At 44.3% G+C, this 27,761-nt stretch overlaps 5 protein-coding genes across 5 annotated transcripts; 2 read left to right on the top strand and 3 right to left on the bottom strand.

Annotated features, from left to right (window-relative positions):
* The first annotated feature begins 1,151 nt into the window (after positions 1-1,151).
* On the top strand, positions 1,152-4,495 carry LOC6527041 (tubulin glycylase 3B). Its single transcript, XM_002088098.4, has 5 exons — positions 1,152-2,835; positions 2,968-3,776; positions 3,856-4,065; positions 4,119-4,236; positions 4,288-4,495. The coding sequence occupies exons 1-3, from the start codon at positions 1,518-1,520 to the stop codon at positions 3,982-3,984; spliced, it is 2,256 nt and encodes a 751-aa protein (XP_002088134.2). The 5' UTR covers positions 1,152-1,517; the 3' UTR covers positions 3,985-4,065; positions 4,119-4,236; positions 4,288-4,495.
* A 142-nt stretch (positions 4,496-4,637) lies between these two features.
* On the bottom strand, positions 4,638-8,915 carry LOC6527040 (tubulin glycylase 3A). Its single transcript, XM_002088097.4, has 4 exons — positions 7,293-8,915; positions 6,569-6,636; positions 6,064-6,508; positions 4,638-6,013 (listed from the first exon to the last, which is right to left on the bottom strand). The coding sequence occupies exons 1-4, from the start codon at positions 8,671-8,673 to the stop codon at positions 4,932-4,934; spliced, it is 2,976 nt and encodes a 991-aa protein (XP_002088133.1). The 5' UTR covers positions 8,674-8,915; the 3' UTR covers positions 4,638-4,931.
* A 3,883-nt stretch (positions 8,916-12,798) lies between these two features.
* Positions 12,799-25,985, top strand: LOC6527036 (serine/threonine-protein kinase meng-po). Its single transcript, XM_002088094.4, has 2 exons — positions 12,799-13,322; positions 24,497-25,985. Exons 1-2 carry the CDS (start codon positions 13,310-13,312, stop codon positions 25,852-25,854), a joined length of 1,371 nt encoding a protein of 456 aa, XP_002088130.1. The 5' UTR covers positions 12,799-13,309; the 3' UTR covers positions 25,855-25,985.
* LOC6527038 lies at positions 14,982-15,955 on the bottom strand. Its single transcript, XM_002088096.3, has 2 exons — positions 15,489-15,955; positions 14,982-15,429 (listed from the first exon to the last, which is right to left on the bottom strand). Exons 1-2 carry the CDS (start codon positions 15,863-15,865, stop codon positions 15,021-15,023), a joined length of 786 nt encoding a protein of 261 aa, XP_002088132.1. The 5' UTR covers positions 15,866-15,955; the 3' UTR covers positions 14,982-15,020.
* LOC6527037 (E3 ubiquitin-protein ligase RNF114) lies at positions 17,753-18,333 on the bottom strand. The gene has a single exon (XM_002088095.3). It carries the CDS (start codon positions 18,248-18,250, stop codon positions 17,927-17,929), a length of 324 nt encoding a protein of 107 aa, XP_002088131.1. The 5' UTR covers positions 18,251-18,333; the 3' UTR covers positions 17,753-17,926.
* Positions 25,986-27,761: the final 1,776 nt, after the last annotated feature.

The raw sequence follows: 27,761 nt of genomic DNA, 5'->3' as shown, positions 1-27,761 counted from the left end.
TAATCTTAAAGTACTTTAAAGGATCTATTTACAAAATCTAAAAGCATATCCATTGTTTTTCAAAACAAATCTACACACCCTTCATTAAACTCGTTTACGTGGTTACTTCAGTTTAGTCTCAAGAGCGCCCAGTTGAATCATGAAACCCTCAAGTCCCTCAGCATTTGTGTAAACTCCCCTTGAATACTAACCTATTTAAGTTTTGCATGTACTTACTTTTCATTCTCCTCGATATGTTAAAGCACACAAACTGCCACATAACAACACGTATCTATACCGTATCTAATGTTGGTTTTAGAGTCTTGACGTACATTAAGTTTAAGTTTATACTTATTTGTACAAACAACCAAAATTGCAACTAACGCTTGTCCTTAAGTTGAAATAGAAAAAATATAAAAATCAGTAAAAATGAATACCATATGCTTAAATTAATTTAAAAAACTAAAATATATATTATAAAACACTAACAACAAGAAAATACTTAATAAAATTATTTCAACTGTATTAGCAAATTAAAGATGAAAAACAAACGTGTAAGGAAACTTATAAAAGCTCTTAAAACTGAAAACTTATTTATGAATGTAACTGTAGCATTATCTAAGTAAAACCGAGAGTAAAGCAAATATTTATGATGTGTAACCTTAATTGACTAACTAAATCCACAATATCTAAGTTGATTTGAACAAGGATCGGTTTAATTGTTGACTTTTGTTGAAAATTCCACAAAAGGAAGTTTATAAATGAGCGTAACTAAACTAAATGCATAACCTAAATATAAAATTGATTACTATACTTACTTATGTAAATATATTTATACAATATTGTGAACATGAAAATTGAATGCAATACAAGCAAATTAGGTAAAAATTCCGGTTAGGAGTTTTTTATATGTACCATATATATTTGAAAGAAAAAAGCAAACCAGCAAACCACAAAAACAAAAACAAATGATGAAAATATAACTACAAATTAAAATTTATTACAAAAAAAAAGCAACTAAACGAGTATATATTTTCTGTGAAATTCGCTGTTACTGAACGAGGCGGTCTGGATGTTCCACTCTTATGATATTTGTTTTTAAAAATGTTAAATTTATTTCAGTTTAAGCAAATTTTGTTGGTTGTCTGTCACAGCAGTAAGCTATGATTTGAGTGTGCCAATTCCAATTTCACATTCGTTTCGTCAAAGGCTTCCTCCCCTTTTTTTGGTCTCAAATTTTTTTTGTCTATGCAAGGAAATGTTTTTTAAGTCAATCAAGACTTTTCGTTAGTACATGCGATACTGTTAGAAACTGTTTGGCTCCTGCTTCAAAATTCCACGTTAATTGCACGGAGCAACCGGCTGCATTGGCAACTAGCCCAACCACCCACAAATCAAGCACCCTTTTCGGGAGAAGGGGCAAGGTCGCTGGACACGGCCACTCCCAGGACACGGCCACTACTGTTAGGGATACGCAGAGCAGGAAGTACATTCATCCACGGAGTTAGCGGAGAAGATTAGGAGCAGCAGCCAGCAGTATGACCACGCAGAGCACCACTCCGGCAGGATTTGCGGGAACCCGGAACCGGTACTACAATCCCGTCTCAAAGATCCAGTCGCTCATCCACAACCTGGACGCGGAGCTCGTCCAGCTGTGCAAGCAGTGCTCCGTGCAGAAGCCGCTGACCAGCCTCAATAACAACACCAGCCTCGGAAGCCACTTCTCGAATTACGGAGCACTGGGTGGCTCGACATCCATGGGCGGCAGCAGCGTGGGTGGCCGTCACTACACTCCCGAGAGCATTGGCAATCTGCTAGCCCGTGCACGAGGCGTAACGCCGTTGACCAGGTCCACGACCAGCTCGCCCACGGCGCCGGAAGCCCAAAAGCGTCAGATGCGAAATGTCTACCGCACCCGTGTGATCGACGCGTACCGTAATCGGCGTATCTTCACCGTATACGGGAACTACCACACGGTTAGACGGGCTCTGATGCGTAGGGGCTGGCTGGAGAAGCTTCCGGCCTCGCGGCACGCCAAGCTGCAGAGCATGTCCGAGGATTCCCTGCTGGAGCACGCCCGGCGTGGCAACGACTACGAGGCGGTGGTCATCTCCAAGATGATCAACCACTTTCCGGCCTTCTTCATCTGGCAGGGCAAGGGGCAGCGTGACCTTTGCGCCGAGGTCAGACCCTTCCGGAACCGGGTGCGCCGCAGCCAGTTCCTGGACTTCTCCACCAAGGTGGGTCTGGTAGGCTGCGCCGAGCAGGAGCGCTGGTACCGCGAGGACGGCGTCTGCGGAATGAGCTACCCGCGCTTCTACCGCCTGGGCGGCAACAATCTGGAGGAGCGCATGGCCTTCATAGAGGACTACCAGCAGACGCAGGCCCGCTCCCTGCTGCTCTACGTGAGGGAGCACCAGCCGGCGGAGTTGATCAGCGAGAACGGTACTATATTCAGTACCACTCTGGACTTTGCACTCGGAAAGGTCAAGAAGATGGTGCGCCAGGCGGAGCACTACTCGCTGGACGATGCTCGCATCAAGCCGCCAACTCCGGCGGAGATCGTTGAGAATCAGACGTTTATGGTGCAGTCCACCGATGTGCTCAAGTCCAACGCCAAGTTCAAGGTCAACGAGAAGGTGATGACCGAGTACGCCCGTTTGGCGGGTCTGTATCTCGACCAGATTGGTTCTCTACGTCCGGATTACCGCTGGGACGGCAGCCGCAACCTGTGGATTCTCAAGCCCGGCTACCAGTCGCGTGGCATAGGCATTGTAATCCGCAGCTCCCTGGATGACATCCTGCAGTGGACCTCAAACAATCAGAACAAGAAATACATCGTTCAAAAGTACATAGGTGAGTAAGAATGGTATCCAATTTGTAGTAGGTATCTGGAGGAGCTATAAAAACCTATTAAATTAGCAAACGATTAGATTTTGATAAATCCTAGTAGAGACAATCGATCCTTTGACAAGCTTTTACTCACAGAGCGACCCCTGCTGATCTACCGCACCAAGTTCGACATCCGGCAGTACATGCTGCTGGCCATCACGGACACCAAGGTGAGCATCTGGACGTACCGCGACTGCTACCTGCGCTTCAGCTCGCAGGAGTTCACCATGGACGACCTGCGGGAGTCGATCCACCTGACCAACAACTCGGTACAGAAGCGGTACAAGAACAAGAGCAACCGGGACTCGCGGTTGCCCAAGAACAACATGTGGTCGCTGGACCAGTTCAAGAGCTACCTACGCCTGATGGGTGCTCCGGACGGGTCGTGGGCAAAGACCTACAACGGATTCAAGCAGAACCTGGTGGCCGTGGTGATGGCCAGTCTGGACGAGACCGAGTTGTTGCAGAATGCCTTCGAGCTGTACGGTTGCGACTTCATGCTCGATGAGCACTATAATCCAATACTGATCGAGATCAACTCGACGCCGGATCTGTCGCCATCCACGGAGATCACGGCCAGAATCTGCCCGATGGTTCTGAAGGACTGCATCCGCGTGGTGGTGGATCTGCCGAAGAACCCCACCGCTGCCACCGGACTCTTCGAGCTGGCCTTCGAGGTGAACTACAGCATCAACAAGGGAGCAGATGGCAAGCCGCTGGAACTGAATGGCAAGCAGATGACCCTGTTCGAAAATATGCCCAGGATGCGGAACAGCCCCAGGACACGGCTCCTGCGCAAAATTCTGAACAATGTGAAGAGCTCATCCACCAAGAAGGTCGAAAAGGCCATTGAGGCTCCAGTTAAATATGTGAAGACACCCACTGCCAAGATCACCAAGAAGAAGGTATCGTGAAAAATAGTTCAAAATTCTAGAAAACATCACTTAAGAAGCTCAATATCTAATGTGTATTTAATATCTATAGAAACTTGCGTCTGTTGGAAGCTCGAGTGCAGCCTCGGTGCAGCCATCGTCGCAGAACTTGGCACCCAAGGTGATATTAAATCCAACAGCTCGGGAAAATCTGGCACTACTGTATACAGCTCCAAAGTAAGAAGTCCCCAAGGAGATGGACTAGCTTTGGTTATAAAAACTGAACTCCCTTTTGTGCGGAATGGAACACAATTTTTGGGCAGTACGTACCGCTTAGCAAAGTAATGAAATGATATTAATATTTTGCTTTTTTAGAACCTATCGCAGTTGGTACAAAAATATACACAGAATGTGCACAACCGTAGTAGTAATAAATATGTGTAAGGAAATACAGCCCAGCTGCATTGGTTTGCATACCGAAAAAACAGAAAGAGTAAGTCGGATTAATGGTAAAAACGAATTACTCAAACTTTGAACGTTTCAGAATCCGCTTGGTAAAAATCGAAGTACTCCAAGTTCTAGCCAAAAGATCCGAGGATCAGTGGTTTACCGCCAGTGGAACTCAATCTGGACCATCAATTCCCAAATCGATTTAAATTTATTGAAGATATAACATTAATAGAATACAATAACACTCGCAGATTTTTATAACGATTTTTGCAATAAATTCGTCTGAAGTCTGTATAATGCTAGAATATGGTGTATTATTAACGAGCTTTGTTTAAACATACTATGTGTTTAAATATATTATAGATAAATATTTATTTTCTTTATATAACGTGTTATTAACTTACGTATACCGAAGTTTTCGTACAAATCAAGAGAATCAATTAATTATTAATAATTAATTAAGATGCGAACATTTTTAAGGGTATAACATTCATACATTTGCTATAGAGCTGCCGAACTATATTTTATGTTTTAAATTCCTTTAAAGATATATTCACAAAATAATCTCTATCTGTTATCCTAATAAGAATTAACTTGTTTAAATATTATGTTGTCTAAAGGGCAGTTTATTCACAGGCTAAGTGAAAACTGTACCCAGGTTGGGTAATGGATCTCCACCCGGTTTATTGCCTAGGTACGGCAAGTGTACCTTTGAGGTACTGGAGTGGTAACTTAGTTTCAGCCGACCGGAAGTGGCGAAGCGGGAACCATCAGCGTGGAGCCGTTCAGCTTGTTGGCCAGCGCGGTTCGGGGGCTCATCATCTGTGCCTGGGAGAGCTGCAGCTCACTGGTGGCCTGCTTCAGAGCCGCCACGATGGGCTCGCCGCGATGCAGGGCCTGCACGGATATGCTTATGGGCAGCCTCGGACCAGTCGCCTTCCGGCCAAAGGTCCTGCCAATGGCGTGCATGCCCGTGCTGTCGATCTCGGATTTGGTGCGGGTTAGGCGGCGTGTGGGCAAGCTGGGCGGAGCAACCAGAGGTGCACCCTTCGAGCGGGCCACAAAGTTGGAGCTGCTGCCTGCGGTGGCCGCAATGTTGCGCAAACTGCGCCATTTCCGCTCGCTCATCGCCGGAGCCGTGGACGAGTTGAGCACTTCCGGTCGCGCATTCTGCTCACTTCCGTTGGACGAATAGTTCTTGATCAGGATCTTGAACTTCTTCTCCGTGCTCTCCACGGGATTCGTGGAACTCAGACGAGGTCCACAGCTCCGCTGGCGTTTCGGTGGCAATGCGGTGCTTGGTTGAGCAGGTTCACCCGAAAGGGAGCCCGCCGTATTCCTTTTGTGGGAAGCACTAAGCAGCTGGGTGATGGAGCGGCTCGCCTGCTTGAGGATGTATGAGCTGGGTGCTCCCGACGGCGGTGCCGTAAGGGCAGAAGCCACCGATGGTGACTTTTGTGGCTGCTGGCTACACAAGCTGCTGCGACTGCTGCTCAGCGGCTCCACCATGTACTTCTCCATGTACTCGGTGGCATTGAAGGTGGGCATGGCCCGGTGGATCCGCGAAATACTCGTCGCCGGATGAATGATGGCCGAGCGCTGGCGGTAAACGCTGCTGGTGGCCAGCGAGCGCTCCTTTCGCTGCTGCTGGTAGTAGTAGTGGCCATGACCGCCACCATGGTTCGCCTTCTGCAGCACCTGCTTGCCCTTAACAAACAGATTGAGACCCATGTAGGCAGGTGTGGGCGGCACGACCTGGCGGTAGGCCAGCTCGAAGTTACCCATGTCCGCCTTGGGATCCGTTCGGCGATCAATAACAACTGGAAGAGATCTTTAATCAAATGGGTTTTGTTTCACGTCATTAACTCACCCTTGACAACATCCTCCAAACACTGGGGACACATGCGCGCCGTCACGCTGGTGGTGGCACCCAAATCCGGACTGGAGTTGATCTCAATCAGCCAGGGATAGAAGTTCTCGCAGATCATGAAGTCGGCGCCAAAGAGCTCGAAGGTATTGGGCCGGCGATCCATGTTCTCCTGGGAGGCCAGCATGCAGCCAACGATGGCCTTGCGCATTCCGGGAAAGATCCGCTCCAGCCACATGTTGTACTTGCCAATTTGACGGAGGTAAGCCTGAAAGGAGTAGCAATCCCACATGTTCTCGCTGGGCAGTCGCTTGTCCCGCTTTCCATTGGTGTACTTCTTCTGGATGGCGTAGTTGGTCAGGTGCACGGACTCATGGTGGTTGCTCAAACTGTACTCCTGCGAACTGAATCGCAGGTAGCTCTCCCGGTAGAACCACACCACCAGGGGCTATGAATTGAGTAAGGAGGAGGATTATGATGATATGAAGTGGGTTTGCTGTCCTCTCACCTGGGTGTTGGTTATCAGAAACCACTGGCGAATGTCGAACTTGGTTTGAAACAGTATCAATGGGCGTTCTGCAAGTAGAATTAAACACTTAATTAAATTACTTAAATAAATCTTTTTTACATTAATAAAAATTTGGACAAGGGTAAGGAAACTTCTTTATCTATGTTAATATATTGTATTAGTGACTATCAGTTGATTATCTTTATTCCAACCAATGACAATGACATTATAAATCAATATCCTTGCGGCAAACCTGTTGCACTTCTGGGGCAAACAGCACCGTAAGGAAAATTCCGACTGCTGGCAAAACGAAAACGACAGCGTGAAAAGCAATGATTGCGTTTTTAGGCCAAATATTTATGCATTTATGTAGGCCTGTAGGCCTGAAAGCCCGTGGCTCTGTGATGTTTGGGCCATGTGCGTGCGTGGGGCGCCACAACTTACGATTCGAGCTCGTCGAAAATGAGGCCTGCATAGAGCTCGAAACAAAACAGCAGCTCGAACAGCAACTTTGGCACCGTACTGATTTACGACCTAGTTTCCGTATGTTTGTTTATGTTTTTATGTTTTAGGCCAGCACTTAAGATGCTCTATGGTATGGTATCGATTTGCGAAATGTAATGGTCTGCTTAAAAAAGCTAAGAAGTGCAACGAATTTGATTGTTTTCCTAGCAATTCAAGCTTAAGTTGAAGTTACCATGCTAAGCTGATTCCTTTCACTCACCTATGTACTTTTGCACCACATAACGGCTCTTGGAGGCAATAGAGGGATTGACCACGCCCAGGATTTTCTTGAGATTGTCCATGAGGATGATGCCCCTGCCCCGGCACTTGTTGGCCGGCTTGACGATCCAGAGATTCTGATAACCATCCAGGCTATACTGCGGCCAGTGCACCTTCATCTTGTCCACCAGCGAGAGGCAGCTCTTGACCATCGGCTCCAGCCGCTGGCCACCGTCGTGCTGGATGCGACCGTCCTCGTTCACCAGCTGCTGGTGTTGGAACAGGAAGGCGTCCCAGTCGTGCTCCCAAATCTTGGGTGGATCCTCGAAGTCGATGTCGTTGTGCTGGCAACTGTCGATGAACTCCACCAGCCGCTTGTAGGCAAAGTCTATCGCGGAGTAGGGTATCTTGCCGCTGCAAGAGAAGATCGCATCGGAGCCCTGTTTGTGGTACTTGCAGAGCATGGCCCGCAGGAAGGCCACGCAGGCGGTCAGCTTGAAGTTCTCGATGAACTCGCCCAGCTCCTCGGGACTCCAGACGTTGTAGCACCTGGGAAAGTACATCTCGGCGGTGCCCTCCTCGAAGAACCAGTGGAAGTCGCGCAGCTGGCTGCACAGACCCTCCTTCGAGGTGAACGGCGCTCGGTGGAACTTGTTGATGGTCATGCCGGGATTCTTGGCCTGGTCGATGTAGTCGCACTTCTCCTTCCGGTTCGTCCACAGGAAGTCGACGGGCATGTGCTCCAGGAAGCGGGACATGATGTTGCGCTCGCACTTCTGCACATACTGCCGCCGGGTCTCGCCCGCCTTCCTCTTGGGCAGTCGCTGGGTGAGGTCCTCGTAGGTCATCTGACCCGCCGGCATCACCTTCCGGTGCACGTCCAGTTTCTCCACCCAACCCCTCGTCAGCAGGGCGTTCCGCACGGAGTTGAAGCAGCCGCGGATGGTGAAGATCTTGTTCTGCTTGGCCGCCTCCTGCGCCTTCCGCCGCAGCTCGTTCATCCGCTCGGTGGTGATCCAGGTGCGTCTGGCCACGTAGTTGGTGGGTGCGCCCAGGGGGCAGGTCTTGCTCGGCGGTGGAGTCCTTGCTGGCTGATTCTCCTTGTTGCTGTGGTCGGGAGTGCTGATGGCGCACTCCTTCGGCGTGGCTGGCCGACCCAGCTTCGCAGGACTGTCACTCTGGGCGGGCGTCAGCTGGATCACGGGCACCGTCAGTGGAGCCACCACCCGGTTGGATGGCGTGGGTGGAGGTGCCGCCGGCGGCGTGACTGGCTTCTTGGCCAACGTGGCACTGGCACATTTCTGGGGCTGATCCCGATTGCGATCCCCATCAGTCACCTGATCCCGGCTGCGATGCGGTTCACTGCTTGGACGCGTCTGCATGGCGGAAGCCTCGCCAGGCGACTGAGTACCAGCACTTGCCACGCGGACTGGGCCACTGGGTGAGTGGGTTGTTAATTCGCGGAGCCCCTGGCAACCATTGAGCCAGAAATAAGTTCACAAGTTCACTTCGGCAACGACTCTATTAATAGGTACATGCTCAACTTGGTGGCTTCCTTGTCCTGGCCTTTGCCCTTAGTCGGGATTCCCTCACTGAATAGGATAATACAATTCATGTTCTGGGCTTTAAATACTCTAGAAATTCTCTAGAAATTCCTTTAATGTTCTTAAAGCAATGTATATATTAAAACCATTTTTCCCGATTTTAATTTATTTATCTACTTCTTTACAAACTCCAATTGAATGAAAGGGTATTTGAGAAATGGTAGTGATGGTCTGTATCTATGTTATTGGTGGAGAGCATAGTTTTTGCACTTTTCACGTTGGGTTAGGTCGAATGGGAATGGATTTTTGTGCCCGATACTTTCTCAATGTTCACATAAAACTACTTTCAAAGAGCAGTACTAGGTATTTCTTGAGGTGAGATAGTGTTGATTAGATAAGCTAAGTGCCTACAAAATGTGTGTAATTTGAAGACTTGGAGATGGATTTTCAAACATGCCTAAGAGATCTATAGTTAACGACTATTCTATACAATTTTAAGTTAATTTTTGTAATATTTTCAATGAAATGCAAATACGAGTGCGACCCATTCCAGTGCTTTCGCCCAGTTCCGGAGCCCAAACGAAACACATGCTCCTCGGCACCGCGTAATCCTCCTCATGTGAATGATGTTTTGGCACGATACCTGTTTGTTGCCACCGACTCCGTGGAGTGGAAGAGCCAGTGGGTGTCGTCGTCATCGCTGTTGTTTGGTGTTGGTGTCATCGCTGGCGTTGTCGTCACTGGGAGCCCACGAGTGTTGCCCACGTCAGGGGTGTCCTGTGGAGTCGGGAGGCGGAGGACTGGTTGATGGATGCACTGCTGCTTGCCACGGCAGTATTGTCTGCGCAATTTGTGCAATTTTCGCAATGGCGAGGAAAAGGGAAACTTTTCAATTATTTGTAAAATAATCAAGTTAACTGCCACCACAATGGGAGATCGGGGTGAGCGATTATTGGGTTACGTTGGGGTTACCATGCGCTCGGAACGGAGCCACCTTGTCTCCTCCTTAAAGGGTATCTGGTTCAAGGACAACTCGGCCGCAAAACTTGATTCGTAGCGGTTTTTGCACGGATTTTCGCCTGAGTTGCGGCAAAGTTGTTGTCTGTCGGATGCGGAGCACACACGGCAACACCTTTGACAGGATTGGGACTCCGACTCCGGTGTCCTTGCGTGCCGCCAAAGTTAAGAGACCGCCCATCCTTGTCTTCTCTATTTGCATTGCATTAAAAAACCGACGGGTATTGGGTTTGCCAACACATTTCTTTCTGCAACTGGGGCGGTAATTAATTTCGGTGGAGCGGTTTGGGGTGATATATTCGGATCGGGTGGGCATAACCTGGTAATTTGAGGTAATGCGCCAGATTAAGTTTATTTACTTTGAAGGCGGAGCCGCTTAAGAATTACCTCTGATTTGGGTCAGGGAGTTTGACAAGACGAAAGTGATACGCTCGAGTTTGGTTTAAACTGGAATGTGGGTAGTATTTCTGACTTGCAAGCATTACACAGTAATAATATGTATATATATACACTGACGAGCAAAACTGTAACACGAGTTGCATAGTCTAACTTCAACGGTCAGTATCTTCTCTCCTATTTTATGTACGATAATAATCTTAGTCTTGTTTTGTTGCTACTATATTTGACTATCGCTTGTGAAAATATGAAGCGATTTGATAATCTGGAATAAATATGCCGAAGCAAAATGTAAAAGAAGTCAAATGTTACAGTTTTGCACTGGGGTGATATATTAAACGAAAATTTTTTTTTAAATTATTTTAATAATGAGTCCACAGCCCTTTTGATTTTTTTAGCTCCGTTATGCGATTTGGCATACTTTGGGTATACCGTAGCACCATTTCAGGAGGAATAGCGTACCAGACGTCCTTTGTTCTTTCCCACAGCTCCATCATTCCACTTGGAGGGGCTGCATATTTTGCCAGTTGGGATTTTACATGGCTCCACAAATTTTCGATTGGATTTATATCCGGAGATTGCGGTGGCCACTTCAGCGACTAAAGATTTTGCTTTTCCATCCAATTTTTCACTAAATTCGAAGTGTGTTTGGGATCATTATCTTGCTGAAATATGCATTTTTTAGCAGCAATACCCATATTTTGACTCACTTCTGGAAGATTTTGTTGCAAAATGTTTAAGTACTGTTCCTTCCGCATTATACCTTCAATTAACACCAAGGGACCAACTCCGCTTTTGTGTATACAGCCCCAAACCATTATGGATCCGCCACCGTGCTTCACGGTTTGCTTCACGTTACTTGGTGACTGGACTGTGGGATCTCTAGTCCAATACCAAGAGCGTCCATCTGACTCGAAACGATTAATTTTGGTTTCATCTGACCATATAACCTGAAAAACCAAATTTCGAGTCAGATGGACGCTCTTGGTATTGGACTAGAGATCCCACAGTCCAGTCACCAAGTAACGTGAAGCAAACCGTGAAGCACGGTGGCGGATCCATAATGGTTTGGGGCTGTATACACAAAAGCGGAGTTGGTCCCTTGGTGTTAATTGAAGGTATAATGCGGAAGGAACAGTACTTAAACATTTTGCAACAAAATCTTCCAGAAGTGAGTCAAAATATGGGTATTGCTGCTAAAAAATGCATATTTCAGCAAGATAATGATCCCAAACACACTTCGAATTTAGTGAAAAATTGGATGGAAAAGCAAAATCTTTAGTCGCTGAAGTGGCCACCGCAATCTCCGGATATAAATCCAATCGAAAATTTGTGGAGCCATGTAAAATCCCAACTGGCAAAATATGCAGCCCCTCCAAGTGGAATGATGGAGCTGTGGGAAAGAACAAAGGACGTCTGGTACGCTATTCCTCCTGAAATGGTGCTACGGTATACCCAAAGTATGCCAAATCGCATAACGGAGCTAAAAAAATCAAAAGGGCTGTGGACTCAATTTTAAAATAATTTAAAAAAAAATTTTCGTTTAATATATCACCCCAGTGCAAAACTGTAACATTTGACTTCTTTTACATTTTGCTTCGGCATATTTATTCCAGATTATCAAATCGCTTCATATTTTCACAAGCGATAGTCAAATATAGTAGCAACAAAACAAGACTAAGATTATTATCGTACATAAAATAGGAGAGAAGATACTGACCGTTGAAGTTAGACTATGCAACTCGTGTTACAGTTTTGCTCGTCAGTGTATATCTACGTATTTCGTTAAGATGTAATGACTACGATTTTTTATTAGTGCATCCAACTGCAAAATTTACATAAAATCGTATCCTCACTTTAGGAAAAAGAAGCTCATAAAAACATGTATTGTTATGTAATTAAAACTATAACTATATCAGGTAATTGCTGAATGGAGTACTATGTGCTTGGACTTAAACGGCATTTAATGCCCAGATAAATACACTGTTAAGTTTAATTTTCGTTTTCTCCATTCACATTTAAATGCTTACTAAGTACTTACAAATAGTTTATTATCACCTTAATCCGCTCCTGAAAAAGTGAAGGAACTTTCGCCAGGATGCGTTGAACCCATGGCAAAATAATTCGGTGGCAAACTATAGTACTACTGCCAGCCAGATGAAAGATGAAAGCTTTCCCGAAAAGAGCTTTTCTCCAACATGGAAATCAAGAGAGCCAATGCAAAGAGAGAGCAAATAGTTTAAGAAGTTTGAGTGCTTACATAGAATTAAATGAAATTGACAAAATACATTATTACCAATTAAGTAAATAGATGCGTCAAAAAAAGTGTGTGTGAATTCTGAAATAAACATATACATTAAAAACATACACAGGCTGGAGTTAAATGTACACCTCACACAATTATAGTGTATTACTTGTGCATCAAAGTGAAACACAAATTCAAATGGCGAGTAGTCTTCCTTAAGAGCTTAAAAGCTAAAGTTGCCGACGCGAGCGCCTTCGGCTGTCGGTTTTCCATGCAAATATAAAAACCGAACCGCCTGGGAAATGGGAAATCATTCATAACGGAAAACTCCTGACGTGCGGACGTGAAAGTGCCGTTGATTTCTGCGTTGATTTCTGTCGCGTCTTTCGCTGCTTGTGTTTTGTGTATTTTTCCCCCGTTTGCCAAATCTATTCTTTGCGCCTATACTGCTCGCTACTTAAAATATCGGTTCGGGAAAACAAAAAGAAAATCGTGGCGAGAAAACAAGTCAACTGAAATATCCCATTCATCTTGTTCTGCCAACTTATTTCTAATTGTGAAGCAACCTTGAATTTCCACCTCGCGCTGGAAATTGCGCAAAATCTATTGTTTACCGAAAACTAGTCAATTATCAGTGATTTTCGCCTTTTGCAATGTGACTTTCCAAGTGTGATCGCAGATTTTTTCACATTTTGTTTGGCCAAGAAGACACTTTCTAAAATCGGTTACTAACGCTATTTGGATATCCGTACTTAAAAAGCGCACGAGAGGATTAAGGATTTGGGATTACTGATCAGGGAAATCAAATCGTCAGAAATGGGCACTATCGGTGAGTAATCTACCGCTTTTCCATATATTTTAACTACTTACTCTACCAGAAAACTTTGTTATCATCATAAAATATAGTGGTCGAGTTATAATTAATATTAGTCTTGTTTGCTTATGATTCCAACTCAAATGTAAGCCCCCTATGAGTTCATTGGTTCAGTTCCCTTGCTTTGATTAATGTTACTTGCTCTGCTGATCCAAGACTATCATTAAAATATCTTTCCCACTCTGTCTGGTTGAGCTCGTACTTTTCCCGGAACCTTTCATTTTCCTAACGGCCATGTGCTTCTCGGAAAAGTTCATCATTTGAGTGCGGTAATTGCCAGTGGTTATCCCACAGTTGTATGCCATCCATTCCGATTATCCTTTGTTTGCCCAGGACAACTCCACACGAGCCGAGCTCAGTGGTGACCCAACACTGTGTTTATGTAAAGAATCCTTTTCACAGAGAGCTCACGCAACACTGACGAGATTCATTTCAATCAAATAGGATGTGGACGCCAACGCCTCGCTCATTTCCATTTTCTGCTTGCTTTTCAATTATCCTGGCTAAAAATAAACCGAGACAGCTCCCACATGGAATACAAGCCACTTGGTGAACCTGCTTTCAACACCAGCCCAAAAAGAAAAAAAAATGTATATGTACATACAAACATATTGTACATATATAAAGAGAGAGAAGAAAAGAACAGCAAGCGACAAATGACAACGACGTCATTATCATAAACATGGTCTGCCCGCTAAAATGTCATGAATTTTGTTTATCCAAAATGTATAAAATAAACTAGGCGGCTGGGGATAGACCCTAAACTCATAATCGAATGACGCACGAGCTTCTGATTTTCTTCGCCCATATTAAAATGAGCACATAGGCGCACAGTAGCAGCCGGTCATTAGCCAGGTGGCTATCGTATCCTTGGTATCCTTGGGCGCGAATGCCCGACAATTCTCAATTCACCATCCACAATGTGGTGTCCTTTGTGGGACGCCCACAAATGCGCTCTGATTGCCATCTCGGTGGGGCAGAGACGGGTCCTTCTGCCTCAATGGGTTCATTGTGATGAGCCCCACACGACAGTTGCATACTGAAGTGCCACCTGCGGTCCTTTTGAATGCCATCATCCTCGGGATGTGACTTGTGCCTGACCGAATCGCATTTAACACGCTTCAGCTCAGCTCGTGCAACATCCTCGAACAAGTTTTCTTGCTGGCGCTGCTGAAAGTTCAGGGGTGAATAAAACCATTGATAACAGAAGTGACCCTGCAACACATCATGCCCATGACAGTGTGGCGACTGAAAAAAGGTCACATTCGCCATCTCTCTGGGCCCTCATTTCACTTTCACTTTTCAATTGCAGATTAGCTCACATCTATCTATGTTTCGATCGGGTTCTTTATTTCACATTAGTACACAGCGTTGCAGTTGAAGTGGATATTGGTATTACAACAGGACAGGGCAGAATTCGAGCGCCACTTGGAGGAGCTGCAGCCTCAGACGGATTCCAATCTGCTGGCCTTCTATTATCAATAGCATCGCCTAAAATTTGAGCATAGTTTAGGGCTTCTGTTTATTGGGAGCAGAGCCACACAAAAGTTAATGGGTTCAATTATATTGATTAGTTGTATAGGCAGCCATCACTACCCAATAAATCGAATGTCATTTTATAGGGCTTCTGTTTGTTACACGTTTTATTCTCGATTAGATGCGACTGACATACTTTAAATTTGTGATGTTTTGGTGCGAACACTTTAGCTTCAAGATGGGGCAGGTTGGGATGGGGTACATGCACTTGCAGTACACAAAGTGATCATTTAGATACTCCTCGAACTCCTCCATCAAGGATTCGTTTTGGAGCAGGTCGCGGTACTCCTCGACACTCTCCAGATTCACGGGATCCAGCTGATGCATGAAGCACTTGAGCTTCAGCACCGTCGCGTACAAGTAGTTGAATATGTCGACGGCCATGATCTTGTGGTACCTGATGCTTCTATGATGGCTATCACCCATGATGAACGGCGTTTCCTGGGTCTTGTCCAGACGTTCGTAGGCGGCATAGAACTCCTTGCACTGCTGATTGATTTCCAACAGCGAGTGTTTCATTTTGTTGCTGGAAGTGTATAGTCCTTAATTAGAATCATTTCGGCATGGAAGTTCTATGCAACTTACTTTGAAGCTCGCACAGCCTCCAGCTTTTCCTCGTACTCGTTGATGATGGCCTCCTCGGTGGACAAGGTGTAGACCTCGGGATACCGACAGCTCTGCTCCGAACTGATTAGGATCAGGTATCGCTGTGTTAGCAGCCATATCCGTTCAATCAGTATCTTCTGTGCCTTCATTTCGCAATGGTATAGATTGTAGTATTCCTTATAGCGCAACTCTAAGTTCACAAGGAGCGCCAGAACTTCTGCCTCAATCCCGTAGTGCTTCTTGAGCTGCTTCGTCAGGTGCGGCTCCTCCTCCTCCACTTTGGTTGCTCTGTTTTCCGATCTGCGCTCCAACTTGAATGCCACTGGGGGTTCGAACAACTCAACTTTGTGTTCCATTTTGTTTATAAACTACGTGTACGTGAAGGGGTGTGTGTGTGTGTGCTAACTGCCTGAAAGTCTGAGAAAATCGTGTGAATGTAGAATGGAGCTGCCTTCAAGGCAGACTAGATGATATCCATCAATGTGGGTGCTCATCGCTTTCGTCAGTGGCCTATTAGATCTCTTAGGCAGAACTAATTTGTTTGGCATGGGTCTGATAGGAAAAATCACTTTTAATTAAGATCAGATTTATAGTGAAAGATCTATATTTCATGAGAAGCAATTTAAAAGAGGTTTGTCTGCCAAAAACATGTACGTAAAAAAGAAATCAGCTTCTCAATCGATGAACAGCATAGAGAGTTAGATATAAATATACAAATATAATATTTATACGATTGAAATCAGTCAGGCGGCAGAAAAGTGCTTTGATTGATTCGATTTGCGAGCACTTTCGGCATTCGAATGCTTTTGAACGGAAATCAAATTAGCCAATTGCAACGCTGCTGATTTTCCCGAGAGCCAACCAACTTATCTTTGTGCACAATGTACACACAGGAAAATCCGTTGGCATGTATTTCTTTTTAAATGCGTAATTGTTTTTCGTATTCCTATTTGGTGGGCATCATTAATGAAGTGCGAAGCCAATTGCCGCCTTCAACAATTTTGGCCTCAGACAGTAAAACATTTCATATATCTGTAACGATATGATGGAAATTCGAACTCGGACAAACATTGCTCATATCCAAACGATTTTTCAATATCACTCGAATAAACAAAGCGAACATGTGAGTGCAGAGTGCGGAAAGTGTGCGCATATTTAATGCGCCCTAATTGGAAAAATGTGTCGGAAATATTGACGGCTGTCAAATGTAAATGGTAAGGCGAAAGGTAAATGTTTAAAAATACCTTCGAGTGAAATGTTATATCCTCAATGATCGATCGTTCAAAAACTTTCCTAATCTGGCTTCGGCCAGAGTTCAACAGTCTTGAAACATTACATTTTCCCTTCCAAACTGAGTTGTGAAAAATTAATTTTAAAAAATGTTAAAAAAATATCCACTTTTCGCACATCACGACTGAGCGGTGTTTACGATTTCGGAATTTTTAATTGCCACAGCGGCGCACGCGGCGTATGCGCGATGTCTTCTTCGGTGTAATGTGTTTAGGCTATTTTGGACCAGACAAGTGCTTCTTGTGCGCCCTCAAGATGTATTTTCTCAACACCAAAATGTTAATGTGCAATTAATTATCGCGAGGGGTTGCAAAATATTTTTGATTGTGTTCAATTAGGAGGCGAAGGTGCAATGAACCTTTCGAGATAATTGTAAAAGAGGGAAAACCATACAGAATTCATTCTTAGAGGGCGAATGTTGTAAAAATTTCTCGTTTGAGGTGTCTCTTTGTAGTTATATGTACAAAGTGGGCCAATGAAACTTAAGCTAATTTCAAGACGATTGGTTAACAGTATAAAAAGGCCAATAAACCATACTAATTTGAAATACGCCACTTCATTTTAATTACTAAACCATTTGGAAAATAATTTCTCATTAAAATATGCACTTCATAATGCATCCAAGAGGAATGTCCCCAGTGCTCTGGCGTGGTTTATATCATTCCGATTTGATCTTCTGCCGTCAGCTTCTTTCGCTTTCTACGCGTTGAGCCGTGGGACAAGGTCGTGCCGTCGGCTGTCGGCGCTAGAAATATTATGGCTAACCGAGAGATAAAGTATATATCTGCCTGTTGCCGCTCCCCGCAGAAGATACATTCTGCGTATCTGTATCTGTATCTGTATCTGTACCTGTGTCTGTGTCTGTGTCGGACTGCACAGGTCTCTTCGGCCCACTGAGTCTCTGCTCCGTGCGTTTGTGACGCGCTTTTTGCCATTGACACGCAATAAAAATATATGCTCGCAAATTCTAAAAACTCATAATAATCACATTAAAGATTTGATGGTACAAAAGGTGTCTGCTGCTGGTGCTGATCCTCTTTTAGTAAATGACAGTACAATATCAGTATGGATAACTTTTCGCAACGATAACTAATTTGAACAAAAGGGCCCCGCGAATTAAACAGCAATTAGGTGTATAAGCGAATGAAATGCTTGACGCCCTTCTTGCACATGGGGCAGGTTTGGAATGGAATCAAGGCGGCGATCAGGCAGTTCTTGCAGAAGACGTGTCCGCACATGGTGGCCACCGGCTGCTCGAGAGGACTCATGCAGATGGGGCACGAGTAGAGGCCATTGTTGCTATCGTGTAGTGGCCCAATGACTGGACGTTCATCATCAGGACTGGCGGTCAAGTCAATGGTCTCCAGTGGCTTTATTCCGTCGGCTGCTCGACGCAGTCCCTCCGTCTTCAGTGGTTTCCAGCGCAACAGACTTTGCCAGGATGGTAACATTGGCTCTATTTTTGGAATATCAAATATGCTAGTTGTATATAAAATATAAGACTGAATTAGAAGTCAAGGGCTGTTTGAAGTCTAAAGCTTCCACTTTGACAAAGGTGGTATATGAAATATTATTTTAGTTCCAGAATAAGTCGGATTAAAATGTGCAAATACAAACAATGGCAGAGTCCAAAAATACTGTGCGATTGCTTTTTAAAAAAGAGAAAGCGAAGTGAAATGCGTGGGGGAAACGGTGAACGCTTTTCATCTCATCTTCTGTTTTCCCGACGCTGAAGAAAGCATTTATATTTTAATTCGTGTGAATATACGTACGGGTATACGTGTGTAGTATTTAATAATTTATTAATTTTTGCTACGCTTTTGCAGCTCAAACATCACATGAATCGTCTATTTGGTCGGGCCAATAAATGTCTCTTATATAAATGGAAAAATATTTTACGCAGATTGAGCTTTATATGTGTGTGTCATCGAAAATGTTGTCTAATATTTCGATTGAACATCCATATTATTTCTCTAATTAATGTCTCTTTCATAGGAATATTATTCGATCACACCTTATTTTTGAACTCGTGATATCTTTGCAAATATGTGACAATAGGGAAACATTTTGAAAGCAATTCACAGGTCAGTGGTTCAAAAACCACTTGAAAAGAAGTCAGTTTCAACCAGTTTTGAAATTTGTATATAGTCTAGACGCTGTTTTTTGCTTATACTAGATACACGTGATGATGTTTTTGCCATTGAGCTTTCTCTTGAAATGTTTTTGTTTTTGTCTCGCCTGTCTAGAAAATGCTCATCCACTTTTATTTTACTGCTCTGTGTATTCATCCTAAGTAAATGCGACTTTTGAGTGCATAAAACGACAATTTGCTTGTTTATCCCAGCAAATTGCAGTCACTTATTGGGATGATTGCATATTGAGTTATAAATTTCAGAAACTTGTTAGTGTTAAAAATATGAAATGTTTAAAGCCACTTAATCAATCTTATGCAAACTATGGCTCGGCAATTTATTGCTCTAACTGAAGGATAAACAAATCAAATGGCAGGCAATTAATCACTGAACAATTATGCAGACCAATTCAATGGATTTCCTTTGCCAATATCCGCTTCCTCAAAGCGGAAAAAACTCTACTAATTATTTCACTCATCGCAACTTAAAGTTGACGTCAGGTGCCGCGTCCGACAGAATTTTCCTCATTCAGTTTGCAATGCAAATATTATTATTAGCATTACTTACAATTATTTACGAGCGTTTTCAGTGTTCCGCGAACACATATTACACACCCAAGACCACATGAGAGATATTAAACAGCAATTGTTTGGCCAGCAGCCTCTTGCGATTCTTATTATTTTCGCAAGTATTGGGCTCCATCTTTCTCGCACCAAACTGACCCCCAATAAATGGCCCACTTAATTTATTTAATCTATACATATAAACCCTTACCTTCGACTGGGGCAAACTATTCAGATATTATTTATGGGGTCTGCTCCATTGCACATTATTCATTTCGGAAGATTCTTGCAAGACTTTTCTTCGATCTACTAGAGCTTTGATAAATGATTTTACGTAGGCACTTGCCTTGACCTTACCTTGAAAACTGTCAGCTACACGAATTTTTTACACGATGTGCTCGGTTTTGTTTGTACTTTTTATTTTTCAGGCTGTTGATTTCCATTCATTTTCGTTTTGCGCGTAATTACAAATTTGTTCGCTTCACAGGAGGCTATTTATAAGCATTTTACTCTCGGATATAATGTGAAATAAAGGCGAGCAAATTAAATAAATCGTAAAGGCGGAACTATTAAAATAAATTATGGAAACACTGCCGTGGGCGGCGACTTGCCGCACTCACTGTGCCCTGGCCAGAAGAAGCCACCTCACCTCTTGGGCCCCCATCTCCTTTTAACCCACTCAAGCGCCACTCAGCACGAAGGCGTTTCTGAAGGAGCCATCCGTCTTTTCCGTGATCCTGTCGTCCTGCCCAGCAGCTCGACATCCTCACTTGCCATCACCTGGCACCTGCCGCTCGTGACGGTCATGTGCGCAAATCTCCAAGAGCAGCTGCCTCGGGCTGGTGGTCCACTAGAGTGCTGCCATATATCAATATTCGGTGGACTGGGGCGGGGCGGTTACACGCCTACTTTTCTAAATATAAGCTTGGTGGCCAAGAGATAGGGTAAGATAGCGAATCGAACGGATTTAAACGTGTTTTATAAATACGAAAAACGAAAATATACAAAATTCGCATTATTTGAATGCTCTCGTATCAAAACTCATTCGCTGCCTAAGACGTAGGATCCAGACATAAAAAAGAACTCTTAATATTATTTATTTAATTTCGGGTTTTGTTGTTTCGCTGTATATGCACGTTAAACACCTATATGTATTTAATTTTATTTCTTTTTGTTTATTTTGGTTTTTGTTGCCTTTGGTCTGGCTTGTGGGCGCAGCGGAAATTTTCTTTCAAGTCGTTAATTTTTATTGAATTGTTGTATAATATGTTATACCCTGCTTACGAAAACTTGTTCGACAGCGAGTGAGCAAGTGTTGGACAAGCCTCAAAATAAACATTGGGCATTTTCGCAAAACAACCCATACAAAGTAATAGGATTATTCATTAGGTAGTCAAAATGCTGGCGATGAACGGCTTCCCTTTTTGCTAATTTATTAATAATAAATGCTTTCCAATGGTATGAATTACTTCCATCTTTTTAAGCGGAAATGAGCAGGCGGCTAAAACAATGAAAGCAAAAACAAAGAACAACCTGATAGTATCGTTTTCCCTTCTAGAAGCAACAAAAAATCCAAAAATTACATCTTCTTAATTGTAATAGAACTATCTTGACCCCATTTCAAGTGCTGTTGTAAACACTACTTAAGTATACAAAAAAGTACGTAGATATATAGGAAATTGGATTAAATTTTCCATGAGAAACGGAAGCGTGGCAGCAGATTGTCGTAGGTCCCCCTACCAACCCTATAGACGCGGCACGTAAAAGCCATTCCGACTTTTCCGAGTTGCCGTAGGTCCTGAAAAGCAACTTAAGTTTTGCGTCCACATCAAAGCATTAAGCGAAACCAGTTGCGTTGATTGGGCAATCAGATGGGATCAATTGTTTTAAATACTCGATATGGGGGGATTGTCCGGTCGATGGTCCCTAGTCTCTGGTCCGTGTTCTATGTATGGTCTCTGGTCTCTGGCTTCTGGTCTCCAGACTGCCGACGCCTTGTGGCCCGGGCAATTCATCATGGCTGGCTGGATTGGGGCTGGTCTAAAAGTGTTTGCGTTTATTTTGTAATAATAGGCAACTTACAATCCGATGGAGGAGACCCAGTGGCAGCCTCGTTGGCCCGAGAGTGGGGCTATATCTGTGCCTGTATGTGGCACGCCGACCGACAACGACTTGCCGATTGACGTCAGCAATGCCCCCAAAGTCGCGCACGGTGTCGGGCGGGTTGCCAAGCAGGCGGGAACCGGGACACCACTCGCTGGTGGAGACCGTCGACCGTTGTGGATACGGGTTGGGGTATGGGGGATGGAGCACGAGGATTGGGGGGTATGGGCACGGCATTTTGTCAGTCACTCATACGAGAGTTGGATGCTGTTGGATGCCGGGCTCATCTGCTCTGCTCTGCTCTTTGCCCAAGGCGAGCGTATCGATTCTCTGGAAATCCTCGAGTGCTTCAGAGCTTTAGACGCTGTCTTTATCATTAAACAACGCATTATCAAATACAATATGACCAATTTCAAGACACACAAAGTTAATTGTCATTAGTAGCTAAGCAATGGATTTATCATAGCTGCATAGACTTACTTTCAAGCATATGAATACTCATCTGAAGGATCACATGGATATATGTATGTACATATGTGACGAAATACACATGAAAACAGAGGCTGAAATTTCCCTTTACAACTGATATGATTATGTATACGATTTCTAACTTGTTGAGTGCATTGGCAGTTCGCCTTTAAATACTGCAAAATAATTTTCCTTTCGCAGGCCGCATCTCCTGGCGCCTTTGTTGCAATTGCATTTCACATTTCACTTCGGGACGAGCGTCGTCCACCGGGATGTTTGTTTATTTTGAGCCACTGTTTACACGACTCCCCTTTCCTAAGGCGGCGGGGGCATATGATTTTCACGGAAATTCTGACTTCCACTAAACGAGTATATTTAGCCCAGCGAATTGCATCTGTGGGAATGCCTGCTGACCCTTTTTTGGCTCATTTGTTTGTTCGGCTATTTTCGGCATGCAAAGTGTTTTCTGCCGCAATGAGTATATCAAGATGAAATGGCCATATCATTTGGATTGAGTGTGCCAGGAGGCGGTCTGAATGGCGGGAAAGTGAAAGTTTGATTTATGGGCACACGCAGGTCGCTGAGACTTTCGTTCGTCTGTTTGATGGTTTCGAACCATTTATAATTAGTCTTCCCATATCTTCTGGCTGACCAACAAGTTTAGTGTTAGTTCTTGAGGGATACCATTGCGGTTGGACGTAAGCCAATTACCTCTGGAACGGAAATAGAAACTGCTAGAAAAAAACCAAAAAGAATCGTCTAAAACTTAGACTTTTTGCTGCCAAGAGCACTTTTCAAACTGATGGGTCTATTTTTTTGGGGGTTAATGGGGTGCAGAACACTACATACTTGACCCCTACTTCCTGTAAAAACAATAAAAAAAGTATATATTTCCGTTAAGTTTCGATGAAGGATCGAAGATACGAATCCAAAGTCTGTCAATAAAAAACTTAACTTAAACTATAGTCATAACATTTCTTTACTTATATTATTATATTTGTATAAATGATCTCGGACTTGTTTAATTTAGATCTGCGAAATTAAGCAGATCATTTAATATTGTAAATCAGGCAAATTTCACAAACTGCCCCGTAGCAGTACTGATGCATATATTTGGATTCACATCCACCTTGAATGGCGTTCATAAATTTTCGAGCAAATTTGCATTTCTCGCATGCCTGGGCCTAAAGTACTTTCCGCCAGCGTCTGATAGTAATTTGTCTTAGCGGGACATATTTTTGAATAGATGTAATTACTAATTCGCCGATCCTCTGCCCTCCCAGAGACACCAAATGAAATACGAGCAAGAGCCACGATTTTGATCGCTGTGAATAGATGAAAATTTAGTGTCAACAAAAATTCGCGCGAAAATTGTGAGAAAATCACAGAGAATCACATCACGCCCTATAAATGTTTTGATTTTCCAGCTAACGCATTCTATATGCAGATGATGTGTCTGTCCGTGTCCCATTCGGCTGCAAATCAAATGATTTTCCGCGATTTCCCCATTGCCCCGGCTATAAATGATAGCCAGTGGAGGTGGGAGTGGTGTTGTGGGGCTGGCACTACGCAGATTGCGGATACCAAAAATCGGAGCGATCGTCAGTCTGCAGTGACTAACTGCTGACGTCTTTGCTGCCCGTCCCCGTATATACCTACTATATATTTATAACTCACATTGAAGGCAGTCCAGCCCAGCCCGCCGATCTACGCAAATTCTGCACTAACTTTGTCACAGACAATTTGGCGACGACATCGTCTATTTCATCGTCTATTGGGCGTGGGCGACTCCTTCTCGTTATGGAGGGCTGTAAAACGCTTTTCGATGTTCCGCTGGCTGATAAATTAATAATTCGCACTGTGGAACAACAAATGGACACATAAAAGCAACCGGAGCAGCACATCAAACGATGGCAGTAAATCATAAAAGCCAAATGAACAAAAATAAATCCAATTAAAGAGGCTCAAAGTGACACAACATTGTGTTTCGTTTGTGGTTAGTTCGGTTGAGGTGTGCATAGGTGTGATCTGTTGCCATGCGCTAAGAGTTAATTGTATTTTGATTGAGGCCTGATATTGATGTATCTATTATGGGTTCCTAACCTTGTGATTGATTAGCCAACCCTTTTGACCAGGGGATAACATGCTATCGAAAAAAAACGGTTTATTTTTTATCAAAAAATCAAAAAACAAAAATCGCCATAACTTGGCCAAAAATGGACGCACAGCTAAAATAATAAATGTTTTGTGCTGCTAATAAACATAGCTAACCATGTCTATCCATACTTTTTTGATTTTCTAAAAAAAAAAATTTGACAAATTTTTGGATTTTTTGATAAGAAATTAGCTGGAGTGAGTAAGGATTAGAGTTGATCGATTTATTATATATTTAAACATAACCAAGTTCCTTCTCTTGCTCTTGATCTTGCAGAGAAACGCTCGTTCTCCTTCCGGCTGCGCCGATCCTTCGGCGATGGTGGCAGCACCAACAGCCGCAACAGCAACAACAACAGCAGCACCTGCACCAACCACAACAACCAGAAGCGATGCAGCACCCCACTGACGCCGACGAGCACCAGCACCGGGCGGCTGGAGGTGCCGGGAGCGGCCAGCGTGAGCCGCCGGAGCAGCATCTACAAGAAGCCGGACAAGAACGATGGCGGCCAGATCCACCTCATTCCGGACGTGGAGCTGCCGCTGATGACCTTCGCCGACCAGTACAACATCGAGAAGACGCTGGCCGAGGGCTGCTTCGCCAAGATCCTGCTGTGCCGGCACAGACCCACCAGCACACTGGTGGTGCTCAAGGCGGTGCACGCCGAGCTGACCACTATCAAGGAGTTCCAGAAGGAGTTCCACTACAACTACGAGCTGTCTCATCACCATCACATACTGAGCGCCTATGCGGTGGCCTTCCAGACAATGGACTACTACGTGTTCGCCATGGAGCACGCCCCCTACGGCGACTTGGCCTCCAACATTGGACCCAACGGGCTGCACGAGAACGCCTGCAAACTGATCTCGGAGCAGCTGAGCTCCGCCCTCGGCTTCATGCACTCCAAGAGCCTGGTGCACCGCGACCTCAAGATCGAGAACATACTGGTCTTCACGCCGGACTTTACGCGAGTAAAGCTGTGCGACTTCGGGGCCACCACCAAGAAGGGTATGCTGGTGCACAAGGTGAAGCACACGTGGACCAGCTGCGTGCCGCCGGAGCAGCTGGAGCTGATCAAGAACGAACGCTTCCAGTGCCTGCCCGTCAGCGATTCCTGGCAGTTCGGCATCCTGCTGTACAACATCCTCACCGGCAATCCACCGTGGCAGTCCGCCGATTGGGTGAAGGACCAGTCCTATGCCAACTTCATGAAGTACGAGCAGCGCAAGACCACCAAGGTGCCGGACAACTTCCGGCGCTTCTCGCCCCGGCTGATGCGCTGCTTCCGAAAGTATCTGAGCCACGATCCCGAGGATCGCTGCAAGATCACCGAGGTGGCCAAATACATGAAGGACCGCTGGGTGGAGTGCCGCATCTCCACCTCCAAGTCGGCCACGCTCATCTCGCCCACCAACCACGACCAGGACTCCTGCATCTACCTCAACCAGCGGGAGGGTCGTCTATCCGGAGATGAGAACAAGCTGCGCTTTAAGCGCATGATGTCCACCTACGGACTGGACATTCCCATCGACCAGGCGATGGTGCGGCGGCGGGTCTGGGACTGGCTCTCCACCTGCGATGCCAACTTCGATCCGGAAGTGGAGAGTCTGCACGCCCTGGATCTGCTGCAGTAGAGTAAGAGTTATCTCCAGCAATGAAATCCCCCTGAAAATCCCAACAAAAAAAGAGAGAAACCGGAATACATAAATCACCTCTGGATTTTTTGAAAGATTTTGGAAAAACATACAAAGAAAAAAAACTGAAATCGCTGTGTAAATAAGACGATATCGCCCAATTAGGGAGCGGAACAGGATGATGTATATCATCATCCAAAACGGAAACGGTTTGAATTTGTGGATCTATAAGATCGTTTTTGTAGAGCAGAGAAGTCACTTCTCGACGGTTTTTTCTGTTGTTCTGCGAGTGCAAAATCCCAGAACTGAAATTAAGTATAACTTTATATAGATGAATTTTGGTAAAGCTAAGTAGTAAGAATTTATAGGATAATGTATACCGGTATGAAAAAAACAAAAAACAACACGTCAACGGATAACTTTCCAGTAGCGTTACCCTTCTAGTCTTCCGCTCGATGATTTTCGTAATACTCTCTATGTGTATGGATGTAGTTATATAAGTGTACTATAATGTGTGATTTACGCGTTACTTACTTTATGTGTCGGGATACAAACTACTGCAATTATCTAGAAATATATATACTATATATACCTTAGAGATATGTATGGAGTGCCCCCTGGTGCATTCACGACCAATTATTAGATGGCTAAGGTGTGTTTTATATCTGTAATAGACCATACGTGTATTTATGTAGCTATCCCTATTATGATACCCCCATTTGTGAGTGTCGAACGATTTTGTACATACTATTTAATTGCATACGACTGTCAAATGATTCTTATATGTATTTACCAGTTAATAAATACCCTATGTATATCTATAAAATGCTAAATATATATAGTGCCGTAAACTGAGTTTATTTAAAAAACGATTCTTTTAATATAACTAGTGGAATCCAGTTTCGTAGCCACATGTTCATTAAAGATTTTGGCAAAGAAATCTTCACATAATTCCCATGCGGGAATTTTGCAAAAACAATCGAGGGGAATACCGCTTCTGGAGAAGCCACCTACAACTAATGGTAAATATTTGTTATACGAATTTAAAAATATTTATTGATGTTTATATCGCGCTGGTTGTTTGGCTAATCACTTTGTGCTGTTCGCGAAGGTCACTCAGATGATTTGCTTTGCCATTGAATGTCACGGTTTCCATGGATGATGAGCCGGTGGAAAACAATCCGCTCCCGTCCAGCGGCTGTTTGTCCAGCTCCCACTGTTTGCTGTTAGCTGTGGACGTGGATGTGGACAGGATGTGACGCCCCCTGCCATTCCGTAATTCGGTCTCTGATAAACACGCGCTAAGGTTAATTCAACAAAGGTGAGGTTACGCCGTGTGCTGGGTGGGCGTACAAATTGTTTGCACTACGCGCTCCACGTAATGCCGTTTAATGGTAACATTCTCCATTTAGCCATGAATCAGAGGACGCACGGATCCGTTCCGAATGCGATCGATTGGCCAAGTGATTGATTAATGCCTTCGGTTAGCCTGTAATTAACTCAAGCGCCTGGGGTCAGTGTCGTTTCACCTTGACTTTGCTGGCTGACTTTGCTGGCCAAAAAAGCTGACCGAGTTGAAGACATTTTTTAACGCGGCGCATGCCAGCACTTAAATTTTTTAATGGCCCAACGCAGAGCGTGCTAAAATGCCGGCTAGACGAAGAATGTGAACGCTTTTTATAACACCTGCATATACAAAAATTCATAAAAAATCATATTTTACATTTTCATTCAGAGGATTAACTCGTTTGCATACGCCTTTCTTATGTTCAGGATATCCTTCCATAGGATCTTCACCCAATAATATTGATTTGCAAGTTTATTAGCTATTTAGATTTTAGAGCATTCCCCTAATATATTTATGCTTCAGTCATTGTCAAGCTTGTGCTGTTTTTAAAAACATTTTT

Source organism: Drosophila yakuba, chromosome 2L, assembly GCF_016746365.2.
Source record: "Drosophila yakuba strain Tai18E2 chromosome 2L, Prin_Dyak_Tai18E2_2.1, whole genome shotgun sequence".
NCBI lineage: Eukaryota > Metazoa > Arthropoda > Insecta > Diptera > Drosophilidae > Drosophila > Drosophila yakuba.
This window is presented reverse-complemented; position numbering and strand designations above follow the sequence as displayed.

Coding starts and splice junctions, on each gene's coding strand:
- LOC6527041 (XM_002088098.4), top strand. CDS start 1,518: ATGACCACGCAGAGCACCACTCCGGCAGGATTTGCGGGAACCCGGAAC. Junction 2,836..2,967: donor CATCGTTCAAAAGTACATAG/GTGAGTAAGAAT, acceptor TTTTACTCACAG/AGCGACCCCTGCTGATCTAC. Junction 3,777..3,855: donor CCAAGATCACCAAGAAGAAG/GTATCGTGAAAA, acceptor TAATATCTATAG/AAACTTGCGTCTGTTGGAAG.
- LOC6527040 (XM_002088097.4), bottom strand. CDS start 8,673: ATGCAGACGCGTCCAAGCAGTGAACCGCATCGCAGCCGGGATCAGGTG. Junction 6,637..7,292: donor TGTGGTGCAAAAGTACATAG/GTGAGTGAAAGG, acceptor TTCTACTTGCAG/AACGCCCATTGATACTGTTT. Junction 6,509..6,568: donor TTCTGATAACCAACACCCAG/GTGAGAGGACAG, acceptor CTCAATTCATAG/CCCCTGGTGGTGTGGTTCTA.
- LOC6527038 (XM_002088096.3), bottom strand. CDS start 15,865: ATGGAACACAAAGTTGAGTTGTTCGAACCCCCAGTGGCATTCAAGTTG. Junction 15,430..15,488: donor GAGGCTGTGCGAGCTTCAAA/GTAAGTTGCATA, acceptor ATACACTTCCAG/CAACAAAATGAAACACTCGC.
- LOC6527037 (XM_002088095.3), bottom strand. CDS start 18,250: ATGTTACCATCCTGGCAAAGTCTGTTGCGCTGGAAACCACTGAAGACG.